This window comes from Guyanagaster necrorhizus (assembly GCF_019112545.1).
Source record: "Guyanagaster necrorhizus MCA 3950 unplaced genomic scaffold BT62scaffold_2, whole genome shotgun sequence".
NCBI classification, from domain to species: Eukaryota; Fungi; Basidiomycota; class Agaricomycetes; order Agaricales; family Physalacriaceae; genus Guyanagaster; species Guyanagaster necrorhizus.
Genome location: NW_025064881.1, coordinates 283,854 through 298,331, shown reverse-complemented (window position 1 = coordinate 298,331; position 14,478 = coordinate 283,854). Strand labels below are relative to the sequence as shown.

Genomic DNA, 14,478 nt, shown 5'->3' with positions numbered 1-14,478 from the left:
CCCTCATCATATCAATCAAATAGCTACAATGGCATGACAACTTTGCTATCCACAAGCAAAATACCCTTATTATGACACTTGTTCATTTTCAGCTAAAACAGCCTTACACAGGCATTTTCACACTACATAGACTCCAAAGGCCAGATGTAAGACACTGCATGGTATCTGGGTTGTAATGTTAATATTGTATCCAAAAACCCAAGTATGTCATGCACCTATACATATAATGATATAATTCTGATAATCATTGTGATATCCATATCCACAGATTCCATCAGCATTCTCTTGTCTTCAGAGTACTAAAGCAATGCCACCAGTGCAAATAAGACATTACATCTGAGAAAAGAATAAGATTCATGATAATGGATGCAAGCAAGTGAAGATTTATAAACAGGAAAATGCAGCCTTGGATTTTGAAGTAATCCAGCATCATGGTCACTCATTACCATGATTGCAATGCCAAAATGAGTTGATGCACTAGTGCAATGCTGCTGAGGTTAACAGATCATGGTAGATGATATGTAGCTCATGGGCCTTGGTCTGGCTGAAAAGTAAATACTTATGGTATTTCAGATATAAGCATTTTGCAGCTCACTTTGCAAATTCCTGATCCTTCACAATTCTGAGGGACATAATCCAAGTGTCAGCTTTCTGTAGTCTCTGTCATGGCTGTATTGCAAAGGCCTTGAGGAAGCCATTGCATCTAAATGAGATGACAGTGGCAGCAAAGCAACAGTCCCCGGCATTGACTGAACAGTGACAAAAGAAGAAAGCGATCTGTCGCCATCACGTGACCCGGCTTTCACCTCTGAAGACCGCCATACACTGCGGGTGGCGGTGGATTTGCACAAGCCAAAATGGAACGTCCGGGATTTTGATTTCATTTTGACTGGAGCAAATTAGTTCACCACCTCGCAGTCTGAACCATTTGCTAAGCTCTCTTCCTCTGGCCCGGCTTTCTAACGCCTCTCATGATTCATGGCCCCATTTGCACCTCATATCAACCGGTGACCGGTGAAAGTACTCAACACGATAAAGGAGCCTTCATAAACTAGGTTTCTTGAATGCAACCATTTCTAATTGGTACATGATGTGGGACCTTGCACCGGTAATGATGATTTCTCTGCCTCCTTCCTTGAGCCGTTGCATATACATTTCTGACGAGCAGAGTTGCCCGTCTACAGCACGGACGATCCCGTTTATGCTGCCTTATGCGCTGTATTTCCGCTATAATTACCGAGGTCCAGACCCTGCAATCCGGTAGGGCAAGTCTCATTATGATAACAATCATCTGTCAAGGAATTACAGCCCAGATCCTACTGACCTAAAATCTCTTACGGAGGCTTGATTCCCAGGACCATAGTACCCTTTTTATCAAACCCCTCCCTCACATTCTCTAGTCTTTTCAATTACTACGAATTCATCGTAGCCCTGAAGTGCATGATAAAAACCTTCAGGTTTCCCCACTTGGCTACAGGAGTTTTTGGTATTCTAGCCACAACGAAGACGGACCTTTTAGTTAGCCACTGGGTTCTTCTAACAAGGTAGCTCTATAGGAGTCCATGCGCATCTTGCTTGGTGGCCTGGGTTCACCTTCAGTCGTCTTCTGCTTCTCACTTGATCTGATTTGGCCTAGGTATATCTCTGAACCTGGCACAGTTGAAATTATTTAGATGATGTCGTCAGTCAGCGATGGTAATTCTACCTACCTACATACATATCTTCGCAAGTTCTTTCTTAGTGCTGAACAAGCAAGCGTTGCAGCGATTAAAAGCAACAGAGCTTTTACCCCGTTATACCCTAACGACCGCTTGACTAGCGCTAGATATAGAGTTCGAACGAAGTCTTGGATCGAGTTGGAAAGGAAAAAGGAGATGCAGTAAGTAATATATACAGAAATATAATTATTCCCAAACCAAATAAAGTAGTACATTTAAATCGAAGCAGACTTCCTTCCCCCGGCGTAACGACCTCGTTTCTACATGTACATATGAACAGTTTCTGATATAGATGTTGTCCGGCATTGAATGATACATCGGTAAACAGATACAATCCGAGGTTTCCAGCGTGTATAACACGAGCCTGATCCTAAATCGGACAGAATCAGCATCTTCTTCTACGATGATCAAAGATGACATACCTCATACGACGCGTAATGCTCCCCTAGCCCTAAGCAGTGGGAACATAGCATCCGCTCTAGATCTCAAAAAAGCCTGTGCCGCTCTCCGATAATCCGCGAACTCGCTATCAGAGAGGAGAGTAACGTGACGAAGGCCGTGCATGTGAGGACGCATCAGCATCGCATCGAGAGCGTTCCATGCGGCCAACTGCTGATCTAAATCCCGACGCTCGGTTCCCCACTGCGCGAATGACAGGGTCACCGCCTCTATGGTGTTCTGCCCTGCATTCTCGAAGATCCGGGTACACCACTGTACCAAGTTGCACAACACCCTTGCCCGGTCTTGGAAAGCATCCTCCAAGGTGATCTGAAAGTGGCGCAGGCGACTTATAGCGAGTGGCACAAAACTGGGTGCGGTCATGAAGGCTACAATCAAGAAAATTTGACCAAGGATGAAAAAATCTGAGGAACAGAAGAACGTACCATAAAGATCCTCGATTCGCAGTTCGAAAGTATCCAGCGAACTGAAGGCAGCCGCATTGAGTACGTTGTTGCACGTTGCAAACTCCTCCACTGCTAAACCATAATAACAGAATCTTCGGAGACCAGAGATATCCATACACGATCTAGGATTATTCGCCCAAAATGCGAAATCCTCCATTTCGTCGGCGGTGAGGTTTACGTCGAACGTACCAATGGTGCATCTGGGGCGTCGAATTGCGGGACCGTTCCGACGACGAGACGACCTTGTGTGCGGATCAAGAGTGACGTGATACAGTCTAACGTGGCCGGCACGACAGCCTGTCAACATTCCGAAAAGCGCGTCCCAGTCAGGCAACTTGGAAAGTCCACGTAAGACAATCCCTTCGACGTGCGGCTGCTGGAAGAGTCGACGAAGGGGGTCTTGTAAGGTGGAGACGTCGCGCCACGAAGTTTCCAATGAATTGAACCTAACCTCGACTTTTATCAGGTTGACGAGCTGGGGAAGTATTGCGGATAAACTCGGCTTTGAGCTGGTCATCCATTTCCCGCTACCCCTTCCATCAGCCAGCTCGACACTTCGAACGTAGAGCGCGAGAGAAGGGGAGTATTGTAGGATGCGACGAAATTTACCGCAATTCGGTATATCCGATTCTAGTGGGCAGCCGAGTTCGACGTGGAAAAAGAGACGGCTTTGAGCGGGAACGCGCCATGCACGACAGACCAGGGCGCAAGCTCTCAACGCCCTATGGTCCCGGGATAGTCTGCCGATGATGTGAAAATCGATGACCTCTTGAGGAATATTGGGTTGCTGGCTCATCCCCAGTCGTGGAATAGCTCAGTTCTTGGACTATACGATCGAACGCCTGAAATATGTGAACACCAAGATTTTAGCAAGTAGGTTGGCGGGACGTATAATTTCGAAACGCACCTCAAATCGAGACTAACCGCAAAAAACAGCTCCTCCGTGCCTAGAACAATGCATGCCTCATCTCCCAAGAACGGTGCCATGACATGGAACGAGGAGACATACCGAAGTGAGCGGTATTCTTCGCTTCTGTATTATTTGGAAGACCTGAAGCAGCTGTCAGTGATGAAGAGCAGATATTTGTGGTTGTTTTCCTCTCCTGCTTCCGTATTTCAATCTTTTTTCGCAATCTTCCTGGCACGCTTACCATTCGAAGCCATCGCTTATCTGGGACAGTGTTCAACAAGGAACCACCTGATGGTCCACTGTGACCTCGGTATCGGGCCATTCCTACCAAGTCAGAGATCCCCAAATGCATATTGGGGGAATAATGCTAACGATTTGATGAAATGTAGTTCTCGATGGGGATGCCGCCACTTGCAGGCTTCTGCTGCTTCCCAATTGCCAAGCAGAACATTATACAATGTCTGTGGGACATATCGGCCCGAGGGTCTAACGCCAACGATCGGTCTCGAACATCCAGGTCGTGGGGCAAATCATATTGGCATCGAGGTCGGCCGCTGTTCTACAGCCCGGCCTTCAATTCTAAGGGAAGGGATCCATATTCATCACCCCTAGGATCTACACTTTCAGGATTCGATTCCATGTGCTTGCAGGAACCGTTGAATGGGCCGCCGCTGGCGCATCACTGTCTTCTCTGAACTTTGCTCCGGCATATGGGTAATAACACGGTCACCACTCTTTTTTATTCTTTGATTATTCAGATATTGGTATTCGTAGTCAGAGATACGGCTGAAGCTGAATTCATCGACTTGAGGCCATTCTGTATACCTCTGTCAGCACAATGGTTCTCGTATCAACTCCCGTCAATTCGCATCAGTTCGACCCTATAAACTTGCGCTTCTAGTCAGGAGAATATATAGTCCTGAGAGTGTTTAAGTGATAGCTTTGTACGCGCACATAACAGCGCCCGGGTCCGAGAAATTCCACGAGTCACATTCCGCCCTATCGAGTCCGGTCTCGGAGGCAACAGCAATATTATTACCAATATCCTTGACATGAAGCCAGCACCTTCCCGAACCCGTTCTGCATTATGACATCGAATGACTCACCTCGCACGATAATTTGGATACCCAGCAACCCACTCACCAAATGTCCCAAAAAGTACTTATCAGCAAAAGTCGAATCGGGGGGGATCTGGACAGCTTTTCATTATTGTCCTGGCTCGTAGGAACTCGGATGTTCGTTCGCGACCTGAAACTGCAGGCTGTGAGTCCGACGCGGACGTACTAAGAACAGGAAATTAGTCAATAAGATCGGGAATTCGAGGACGAAATCACCAAGCCAAGTCAGGAGCCCGTCATTGCCGTGTCCACTGGACCAGACAGTGGTCTTGGAATACCGTTGCTGAGCGTAGAAGTACACAGCATCTTGTGCATAGTCGTGCGCACTGCCATACGTGCGATATGCAGCCCGGTCGGTTGCTGTATGATCAGATGTTCACCTCTTTTTGAATAAATATCATTATACTCATTTCCTGTTGTATCTTGGTCCCATGGGGGCGAGCTTTCCCTTCGATAGTCCGATGTTAATCTACCAAATGACAGGACATGATAATAGCACCGAGAAATGAGGCCAGTGGTTATCATCGACCCTTCCTCCTTAGGCACGAACTTCGCAGGGAATCCATGGCAAAGCGGTCTCTATACTCTGGCGTCAGAATACGAGAACTGCATGGATGCGGAAATGAGAACTCACCACTACCAGATAATATCAGCCGTGACTTCCTGGGATATTTGTTTAGGGTACGCATGCTTCTGTAGAGACGCCTTTGCTGGGAAATGCAAAGGACCATCTTCCGGAACGTTGCCAGGCAATATATATATCTTACGCGTGACGTTTTCTGCTCCCAGCAAACGGCGTAAAGAGTTCGGCACCGATGACTAGTGCGAATATCCACCCTGAAGAAATTACGGATGAGTATGGAAGAGCAGAAGGGACATTGAAGGTTACGTCTCCTGACCGAAATCTCCCGCTACCAGTCAGCATGGGCAAATACAATGTCCGGCCGTGGACGAGTTTCATACGCGATATCTGATACGATGAACGCACTTTCCAAGTCGGTTTTGGCGTCCCTAAACTGCCACGCTTTATCGCGGTCCTCGAGCTCGGGTCGCCATTGGCCTTGGGCATGTATACTTTCGGTCCGACATCTAAATGTTAAAAGAAGCGGCTAGGTTGTATTGCTGGTCGCCAATGCATGTCATATCTGTCGATATCCAAGGAAGTCGAAATGGATATGTAGTCGACGACTGCGGAATATTTGCTATAGGTAATTGTACTTGCAGCCTATTCTCCATGCTCGACTTGGGGTATATACTCCTCGTTTGAAGGGCAAGCGTATCCTAGCCTTACCAATGCCTCAGTTTCTTCCCTTGAGTCTATAGCCGACAGGAAAAGAGCATTAGGTCATTAGTGCCCGGAACATGCATAATCTAGACACCAAATATCAGTAGCACATTGTCTTCTCCGTGCGGGGGTCAGCACCAATAGTTGTATACCTGATGGGATGCTCCATAGCAACGCTGACATCGGTTTGCCCCGGATCCTCTCATCTGACATTTGAACAGAAAAAAATAACGATGAACATGAGGCATCGGCCGGCAACCCCGAGGTCAGAACGTAGATATTTTCGCGACACCGTGTACTTTCAGATGATAAATCATGCCGGAGGCCCCCGGGGGGTAGAAAATGAAGAAAGGAGGAAGGACGGTCCAAAACTACAGATAATTTCACTCAATTAAGGGGAAAAAGAGCTTGGTGAAACAAAGGAACGTCCCAATATGTATAAGCAAAGTATCAAATTTTTTGCCCGAGGATGGACTAAACTCGATGTAGGGCTTGAACGGACGAAAACCGGCTGGCGCACATGTACACGTTTCACCAAGAGGCAAGATGGTTGCCAGCTGTACCTAGTGGATGAAAATGTCACTCCTAATTAACGGCATCGCATACTGTAATAGAAAGGCACGTACAGCGCAGGGTGTCACAGTTTACAGCGTCGGGAGCATCTGCTGACCAGGAGGCCGCAACCTTCGGTAGCGTCAATATCGTAGCAGAACGGGACCGGAAAAATGATGGTTTAGATGCCTGGCTCTTATGCTCGGAACGTCGACGTTCGTGGAATCGGGCATATCCTCCAGCCGGCTAACGGTACTCCTCTTCGTGAAGAACGTCCCTGGTAACACGCTCATCAGCCTAGAACGATGCTGCGAGACGGCTAAGCACACCTTAGGAAGTGTTTCGGAGGTCATTGTTCATAGATCTTGAGAAGTATAAGTTGGCACGGCGACGTGAGAATGCAAAGAACGGGTGCACTGTGACTCATCTTGATTTCGGTAGGATAGCTGGCAAACTGTGGACTAAACAAAGATCAGCCTGGTTTGTGCATTCGCGCGCCAACATTCCACGAAACAAGGTTGTTGCAGAAGTAAAGGAAGACCGAAAACGTGTGCCATCAGCTTCGTATAATGAGAGCAATATATTATCACGGCTAAAAGGACACAAAACGATCGTTAGTCAAGGTGGATGCCGGGGGTCGGATCGTAGTGTCGGCGCAGCTGATGTAGGACGAACACGGCCAGATGGGTCGGGACCCAGCGCGTAGGTCGCCCCTATGAAAGTATACTGTGTAGAAACGTCCCATGGATACTTTTCAGATAAGCTACCGAGACAATTGTGCGAAGACGTTGAGGATAAGTACCTCGTAATGGCAAACTGAGGGGGTCCCGAGATGGTACGACGCAACCATTATATGATGCGGGGTACACGAGGGTTTGGACACATTGAATCCTGGCGTTCTGGTATGTTAGAGTGCCGGCCTGCTCAATAATGTGATATCTAAGGAGTGAACGTCAGCATCGTTCAAGTCACATCTGTTTACGTACTTATAGATAGAACTAACTCCTTAGAACTTTCGTCATGCGATTGCGTGCAACCCGTAAGTGATACAGATGCCGAGTGTTAATTACATGAACGAAGTATGGGTCCGGCAGACAAAAATAACTGACTTAGAATCCGGATATCTGTACTTGGCGTCGGACTATGAAGAGCGGGTTAGTTTTTTATCTGACGCTAGCGAGAATGCGGCAACCTGAGTACGCCAGACGTGCTGGCATTCAGAATAGTTGGATGGAACTCGGATTCATGACATGAGAATCCTGAAGCGTGATTGCCGGACGTCCGCAGACGAGGGAACGAAACGAGCTTCGGATTTAACATGGAGAACATTGAGCTAGAACGAAGAAATTAGCGTTCATCAATGGTTAGTCCCGTCGATGGTCGGCGTTGAAAGGATCGTGGGCCTCCCAACTATTTCTACTGGGCCATTTATAGCAGAAAGACATATCATAGTAAAATTAGCTCCGCACCGTTCGCCTGAACGCATTACCAGGAAAGTTGGGGGCGCGGATCGTTGCTTTGCCAGCCTGACCGGGGATGGGTTTCGCGAGAATATTGCCGGTATATCGTACCAGAAACCCAATGAATAAGCCTCGAGGCTTCAATCTTATGTCCTAGCTTGAATATCGAACGTCGACTATTCTTGACCGCCCAGTTTACCGTTTATCCCCAGCAACTGCCACCTTCCCATGCGGCGCCCATCGGGTTATCATTGGACTCTAGGACTTGGCAATTATGGTGTTTCTTCGTGTGAGAAGTAAACCATCAATTATTCAGTAAGAAGCTTCGGAGAAATAATAAGCCGGCCGACCTGTACGTGGTCGGAGCATAATGTTATATTTCATCTCCTTCATAATACGTCCCCTTGGATTTATTGCAGACGACGTCAATTTTTTTCTCAAAGTTTTTGGGTGATGGGACTCGTCCTGTGCACAGAAACTGAGGGGGGAAACTGGATTGATTCGTAGAACGTCATAGGAAACGCCACGTTGTCTGGCAATGTCCGAGGTTGTTGGTCCATTCGGATCAGATTCTTCGGACCGGACATGATAAATGATGCACCACTGCTGACGTTTTACCTCGTTTTACCTCTTCGTTCAGAGCATCTATGGGCTGTGGTCTGTCTGTACACGTATCCCCCTCTTTCATAGTATCTTCGTCGTGAACCCATTCTGATTTATTCAGCCTCCTCGGTGCTTCAGCCTTTTTCCTTGATATTTTTGGCGCGGGCTTCAGTGGAATTCCGAAGAGGTTCTAGGGGAATTATGGACAGCCATCAAGGTGGATTTATTATCAAGCTGGACTGTGAGGAATTCATCGTCTGGCGTCGTCCGTTCTCCCCGCATATCCAATTTTCATGTTTGCTGATTCTCAGCGGTTCGACTCTGAACTCCGACCCGGAGAGATGTCATTAACGTCCATCAACATTCAGCCCTAGAATAGCTGAATAACGATATGCTTGTTTTCCCACTCGAAGCGAAGATTCTCATTTATTATTATTCGTTTTCCTGCTTCATGAAGAGATGGTTTGTAGTCAGGTTCGTGAGTACATTCTAAGCGAAAACGGCTGGTCTAGGCTAGTAATGCTTATTGTTTAATGATAGATAAGGCAAGTATCTCACTGTGAACCTCCTTGCCTTATTTATGTGACTGCGAACTCGTGGGAGAACGTCCTAGGCCTTAGGCTGTTTAGTCAGCATTAGCCTTGCGGCCATCATGGTGAGAATCTATTGCATTTGATCTGTGCGTACTACCGTATCATACAAGTCGCTCGCTTACCATGTCATCAGATCCAATTTAATATGTACAGTCTGTTCCATAGTTCATCGTTACGCGAACAAGTTTTCTGGTACACGCTGTCAAAACAGCATAGACTGCCGTGAGATATTACAGTGTCGTCCATAAACGCCCATTCAACTGCGGAAATTTGGGCTGGAAGCGAGGGGGTAGGCCTTACGAGAAAGTATGACAGGATCGAGGTAAATATAACGCTGGATTACAACATAAGGCACCCATTGCTAATTGTAGTGGGAAATTTCTTCATGTTCAGCGGTTTAATCGGATCCATACACAGGCAGCTCCCGCTCGAATTGATGAAGAGCTGAATTCCAACCCCATCTAAGCACAGCCTTCGGAAACTTCCCGAAATCCGTAGACGGTTTTAGAACAGCGTATTGTGTGTTCTTCCCCACTGTAGCCTCGTGAGTCGTTTCCGTGGGTGAATAATCGGCGAAGAAAGAGGTAAGAGCACAAAAATCAACATGGTACCACTAGGTCGCCGTCTACCAAGATGCCCGGAGTGGCCAAAAGAACCTTCTGATATCATACTTGCATCAGAACTCCAATCATAGCGCCATGTCAGGCGCTCAGTGTCCAAAAATGATCTTATATTCACTGGGGGAAAATAGAGGCTTGTTAGCCAGAAAGCCGGGTAGGAAGCACAGAGAGAAAGGGAAGTATTAGGAATTCTCAAGGGAGGACCGGAAGTATACGAAAATAGGCGACCATGAGGGTAATTAGCTAAGTCCTTTCGGGGTAAACGCTCGTGGTGACCGCAGTCGTGGGAATATCTCCCGGTCCCAAAACTCCCGGTTCCCTTCTTGGTAGCGAACCACCACCGCGTCCCCTGCATACAGCGAGCTCGCCGTTCTCCACAGCGAGCACAACACTCAAAACAGCCGTGACTATTTCCTTTATAGCGAGCTCGTTGCAACAGGTGGCCCCAAGTGTTTCTGTTCTACCGTATGCTCCCTCTTCCACCACCGTCTATGTGCTGATTTTCTCATATAGCATCTCCGTCGTATCCTGCTTTACGTTCCGCATATACCTCTTCAATCAGTGTTTCCTGTCGCGGACAGCGAGTTCAGCGACCCATATACCGTCGTCACCGTATGTCGCCATCTCGATGGGTTTGTAATGACTGACAGCATCGAGCAGCGTTTTCCTATCTTTTTTTTTTTCATATCACATCTGTATCAGTCTCAACAAAATACCAGATACCATCCTCTCGAGCAGTGATCCCATCTTTCATCTGTCATATCTTGGTGAGGAACACATTCCTTTCAGATCTGTCCTTTCTCTTACCTTGATGTTGTAGCATCTACCATGTCTTCCTTTGGGTTTGTATTGCGTGGCGCTGTGCAGCGGAGAAGACAACACAAGCCATCGGCTTTCCAACCAATCGAATGCCTTGTAACTCGTACGACGACACGCCCGGAACTTCCGCCGGAGGTCTGGATGCTTGTCATCCGATTTGCGACCTGTTCTTACCCTGACCCCCTCGACACTTCGCGGCCCGTTTCGTTTCTGGATCCACCCTATGTCACTCAGTTGCGACTAGCGTCGTATTATGCGACGATGGATCAAAAGCTATCTCTATGCAGGGTCAGCAGGCAATGGAGGGAGTGGGCGACTGAGTTCTTGTACGAGTTCGTTTGGGTCAATCGTGCTGGACATGCTCGACTCCTCGCTCGTACGTTGGAAACGCCGGAAGGCAAGGGTCATGGTCGCTGGATTAGGAGGCTCCACATCGAGACCATGACGTTGGACAAGTGTAACCCTTCGCATCTCCGTATTATCCTCGACGCCTCGCCTGATCTTGCCATCTACTCGGACCATCGATCCATTCGCCTCACTGTCTTTTCCGTCAACTCTCCTCTCGAGGAGACATGTACGCCTGATGACCTCTTCCAGTCGCTACCGACCAACCTCCGTCGTCTGTCATGGACGTCGTACGAAGCGTCTCCGACTCCTACCATACCTCTCTTTTCTGTTCTACACAATCTCACTTTCCTTGAATTGCACTTCTATGCACCCATGCGGTCGTCATTTGCTATCTCCTCACCACCACCTGTAACTCCCACGCAGACATTCTATCTTCCTCAGCTGCAGACCCTCAAAACGTCGCTTTGCTCGAATACTTTTGAGCTTCTCTCCACTTGGATCCTTCCGGCGCTGTGCAACCTATCGCTTATCTCACCTGACTTCAGCTACTCTTCCCCCGGCTTCCTTGCGTTCTTCTCCGCTCATGGGGCGAAGATAAACCAGCTGGAACTCGGTCATTCGTCATCCAATATCCTTGAAGAGCACTACATTACCCCCACGCAACCAGTCTCGGTGCGGCCGATCCTTGCGTCGCTTCTCCCGAACATGACCGAGTTCATCTGTTCTGCAGATGCTGAGTGGAACTGGGAGAGCCCAGACTGGATTGCGCCACATGTACTCCTTCCGTCTCATCCGCGGCTGCAGCTTATCGGAGTCCGTGACATCGGGCGAGGGAATTGGCTGCTGATTGAGCAGATGCGGAGCCTACTGAGGCGCGATGCGTTCCCTTCCTTGCGGTATGTTAGGGACATGGGTCCCGGGTTGCTCAAGGTTCGGAGCGGCCTCGAGCCTGACATTGACCTGATGTTGTTTTGGAGAGCTGTCTGGGATAGCTGTGGAGGTCGAGGTGTGTGGTTGGAGGATCTTGAAGGTATCAATTTCGTTGCGAGGGATTGGAAGAGATTGGGTTTTAATGTCCCATCGCCTTCAGATGCTGTCTAGTATGCTTCTTTGTTATTGCTGTCGTTGTCATTGTTTTCTTGTATCCACCCTATCTATTTGTTGGACGTTCTTTTGTACACAGGTTTCTTTCTTTTCCCCTTTCTGGGTACCCACTGTATACCGACAGAATACGTATATGCATTTTTGCTTTCTCTCTCATGTTTGGATTGGTCATGGGGGTGGCGGTTCACTGCGTGCCGTCCCGCAGGACCACATAAAGGGCAGCTCTGGTCAATGAGGACTTGGAGTGAACATCTTACAGGATTGATGCTGCCTCACCCCTGTTGTTTTGTTTGAGATAGATGAATTCATGATTACTTTGGGATGGACTCTTCCAGTTGTAGGTATGTCTGTTGGCTTCCTTGGTACTTCATTGACTTTTCCGCACCTTGGGCTTCTTCTCTTCGCATGCTAAATCTAAATCAAGTGACTTATACCATTTATGCGATCTGATTGTGGCTCAGGGCGACCCTAAACCTAAACCCTGCTTTTCATTGGAGGGGGGTATGTATTTTGATCATCGAGATGTCGTGGGCCTCGAATAAGAAGGGCGGGGGTGGTGGTTCTTCTTGATGTGACAAGCGACTGCTTGACTCAGATTAGGATACTTACAAGCCTGCGACTGAAGCGTTCGTTTGGTGGAAATGACGCCGACGAAGCGCGAGGCAGATGATGTGTATGGATAGGTCGAACTCGAGGATCTCGGGACTGGTATATCAGTTCGCCTAGCGTGATATCTATTTTGGTGGTAGTAAATTTACAAATGCCCTACTCCTCTAAGATCCACTTATGAATTTTTGTCTCCCCGATAAAAACTGGGTGTGGCGCCCTGAATCTGCGCTGGTATCCTCTTTTTCAGCCCTTGGCTGTACGCTGTGAGGAAGCTCGCAGCCGCTATCATCTTGTCATAGACCACGACCAACTTGCCGTCGGTGCAGGAGATGCCCCTAGCGAAAAAAAAGAAAAAAAAAAGACGTTAGTTCCCTACCACCGGCTGGGGGGGGGGGGGGCAAAAATATGCTCACTTTTGGCCCACTAAACCGTAGAACGAGAAGAAACGCTTTATTTGACCGAACGAAGTGGGTTCTACGGTGGCTGGTAGGGATATCATACGGGTAGCGCCCAAGCCGACTGCGGTGATCATGTTGGCGCCGAGGTGGATTTTGGTCGGTTCGAGGGTCACCTTGACGCCGAGGGCATCCGACTTTGCTTTACTCTCCTCGACGAACTGCCGGGCTAGCGCTGTCGTTGGAAAGAAGGCTTTTATCCACTGAAAACGGGGGAGGGAGCCGTGAGATTGCGTGCTAGGATTGGGGGGGAGGGGGGAAAAAAACACACTGACATGACGTTTCGGCAAGAGCGTGGTGATGAAAGGGACCGAAGGGAGGCTCGTATCCGAGACGAGTCGATAGCAGTCCTCACGGACTTGACGCGATGAGAATCGGGTGATGTTGACGGCTTGGGTCGATTCGGGCCCTTCACGCGAGTACCACTCTGGAAAGATGTAGTCGTCGGGGATCACTTGGCGGTGGGCCACCGTGGCGCCCGTGGTCTTCAAGACAGAGTACGCCTAGAAGAAAAGGTAAAGCACGCATTCAAGTAAATAAAAACGGTAAAGCATACGTCCGTCGCGTGGTGAACATCCAAGAAGTGTATGTCCGCCTCCGTCTCCGCCAAATTGAGACGCACGTCCGCGCCTTCGTACTTGGTGAGCATCTGCTGGAGGTCATACTCGTGGAGGCCCTTCGGTATGTCGCTCAGCCGGATCGTGCGCGTCAAGTCGAATTTCGCGATCCGGGCGATGGTGCCGTCGTCGAGCGGTGGGGAGGACGTCGCTTCGTCGATCTTCACGGAGAGGTTCTGGACGCCATTGCTAATTTCGACGCAACGCCGCGCGGTGCTCTCGTCGAAGAAGCGGACGAGGAGGTGGTCCTTGGCGGGCGCGACGGATTCTGCGGGGTTGCCTTTGATGGTTTCAATGATGCTGCTGACGTCGTAGCCTTCTGGGAGGTTTTCGACGCGGACTGTACGGTGGAGAGAGGCTGCAGCAGTTGCATAAGACGCGGAAGGAAAACGGACGGCCTGCAGACGACGGACGGCAGAACCAATTCGTAACATGGCCGGGCCACGAAAAACAAAAAATATGGATGTAGTTCCCACTTTGGCTGCCGTCATTGCCGAAAGACTTGGTCATTCTGTTGCGGCGGCTTGAAGTATTCCGACTTCCGACTCAACTCCGACTTCACGCCAAATTTTGGACTGATGAATCGGCAAAAGCGGCCCGCCTGGGCGCTAGTCAATACAGGCTGCTGCCTAAGCTACTTCCGTATGCCGAAACGAATGGGAGGGAGCACCGGCTGAGAAATGCCTCCTTGGATAATGAGTTCCATGATGAATCATCCGTGGAATAAGTGAATAGCGAGGCATGAGGTGGTAAGTTATCATT

At 48.7% G+C, this 14,478-nt stretch overlaps 7 protein-coding genes across 7 annotated transcripts; 2 read left to right on the top strand and 5 right to left on the bottom strand.

Moving 5' to 3' along the window:
- Positions 1 to 1,691: 1,691 nt before the first annotated feature.
- BT62DRAFT_925953 (uncharacterized protein) lies at positions 1,692 to 2,004 on the top strand (the record flags this gene model as incomplete). Its single annotated transcript, XM_043184915.1, has 1 exon — positions 1,692 to 2,004. A coding segment is annotated over one exon (192 nt), but the record flags the coding sequence as incomplete, so codon positions are not given.
- Positions 2,005 to 3,252: 1,248 nt separating this feature from the next.
- On the bottom strand, positions 3,253 to 3,797 carry BT62DRAFT_925952 (uncharacterized protein; the record flags this gene model as incomplete). Its single annotated transcript, XM_043184914.1, is given in 4 exon segments — positions 3,253 to 3,465; positions 3,531 to 3,578; positions 3,592 to 3,607; positions 3,633 to 3,797. Coding segments are annotated over 3 exon segments (175 nt in total), but the record flags the coding sequence as incomplete, so codon positions are not given.
- A 771-nt stretch (positions 3,798 to 4,568) lies between these two features.
- On the bottom strand, positions 4,569 to 5,720 carry BT62DRAFT_915608 (uncharacterized protein; the record flags this gene model as incomplete). The annotated part of the gene is made up of 6 exons (XM_043183952.1): positions 4,569 to 4,613; positions 4,677 to 4,724; positions 4,818 to 5,011; positions 5,202 to 5,257; positions 5,292 to 5,470; positions 5,640 to 5,720. 6 exons carry the CDS (start codon positions 5,718 to 5,720, stop codon positions 4,569 to 4,571), a joined length of 603 nt encoding a protein of 200 aa, XP_043045269.1.
- Positions 5,721 to 7,218: 1,498 nt separating this feature from the next.
- BT62DRAFT_925949 (uncharacterized protein) lies at positions 7,219 to 7,985 on the bottom strand. The gene is made up of 4 exons (XM_043184913.1): positions 7,958 to 7,985; positions 7,681 to 7,904; positions 7,475 to 7,629; positions 7,219 to 7,427 (listed from the first exon to the last, which is right to left on the bottom strand). Exons 2-3 carry the CDS (start codon positions 7,806 to 7,808, stop codon positions 7,551 to 7,553), a joined length of 207 nt encoding a protein of 68 aa, XP_043045268.1. The 5' UTR covers positions 7,809 to 7,904; positions 7,958 to 7,985; the 3' UTR covers positions 7,219 to 7,427; positions 7,475 to 7,550.
- Positions 7,986 to 9,443: 1,458 nt separating this feature from the next.
- On the bottom strand, positions 9,444 to 10,388 carry BT62DRAFT_1070991 (uncharacterized protein; the record flags this gene model as incomplete). Its single annotated transcript, XM_043178712.1, has 3 exons — positions 9,444 to 9,757; positions 10,029 to 10,253; positions 10,344 to 10,388. 3 exons carry the CDS (start codon positions 10,386 to 10,388, stop codon positions 9,542 to 9,544), a joined length of 486 nt encoding a protein of 161 aa, XP_043045267.1. The 3' UTR covers positions 9,444 to 9,541.
- A 435-nt stretch (positions 10,389 to 10,823) lies between these two features.
- Positions 10,824 to 12,118, top strand: BT62DRAFT_925947 (uncharacterized protein). The gene has a single exon (XM_043184912.1). It carries the CDS (start codon positions 10,845 to 10,847, stop codon positions 12,030 to 12,032), a length of 1,188 nt encoding a protein of 395 aa, XP_043045266.1. The 5' UTR covers positions 10,824 to 10,844; the 3' UTR covers positions 12,033 to 12,118.
- A 615-nt stretch (positions 12,119 to 12,733) lies between these two features.
- BT62DRAFT_990219 (uncharacterized protein) lies at positions 12,734 to 14,214 on the bottom strand. Its single transcript, XM_043190214.1, has 4 exons — positions 13,656 to 14,214; positions 13,375 to 13,602; positions 13,058 to 13,302; positions 12,734 to 12,979 (listed from the first exon to the last, which is right to left on the bottom strand). The coding sequence occupies exons 1-4, from the start codon at positions 14,205 to 14,207 to the stop codon at positions 12,820 to 12,822; spliced, it is 1,185 nt and encodes a 394-aa protein (XP_043045265.1). The 5' UTR covers positions 14,208 to 14,214; the 3' UTR covers positions 12,734 to 12,819.
- Between the last annotated feature and the right edge of the window lie 264 nt (positions 14,215 to 14,478).

Coding starts and splice junctions, on each gene's coding strand:
- BT62DRAFT_925949 (XM_043184913.1), bottom strand. CDS start 7,808: ATGTTAAATCCGAAGCTCGTTTCGTTCCCTCGTCTGCGGACGTCCGGC. Junction 7,630..7,680: donor AGCACGTCTGGCGTACTCAG/GTTGCCGCATTC, acceptor CGCTCTTCATAG/TCCGACGCCAAGTACAGATA.
- BT62DRAFT_990219 (XM_043190214.1), bottom strand. CDS start 14,207: ATGACGGCAGCCAAAGTGGGAACTACATCCATATTTTTTGTTTTTCGT. Junction 13,303..13,374: donor CGCTCTTGCCGAAACGTCAT/GTCAGTGTGTTT, acceptor CCCCGTTTTCAG/TGGATAAAAGCCTTCTTTCC. Junction 12,980..13,057: donor TACGGTTTAGTGGGCCAAAA/GTGAGCATATTT, acceptor TTTTTTCGCTAG/GGGCATCTCCTGCACCGACG.
- BT62DRAFT_925947 (XM_043184912.1), top strand. CDS start 10,845: ATGGATCAAAAGCTATCTCTATGCAGGGTCAGCAGGCAATGGAGGGAG.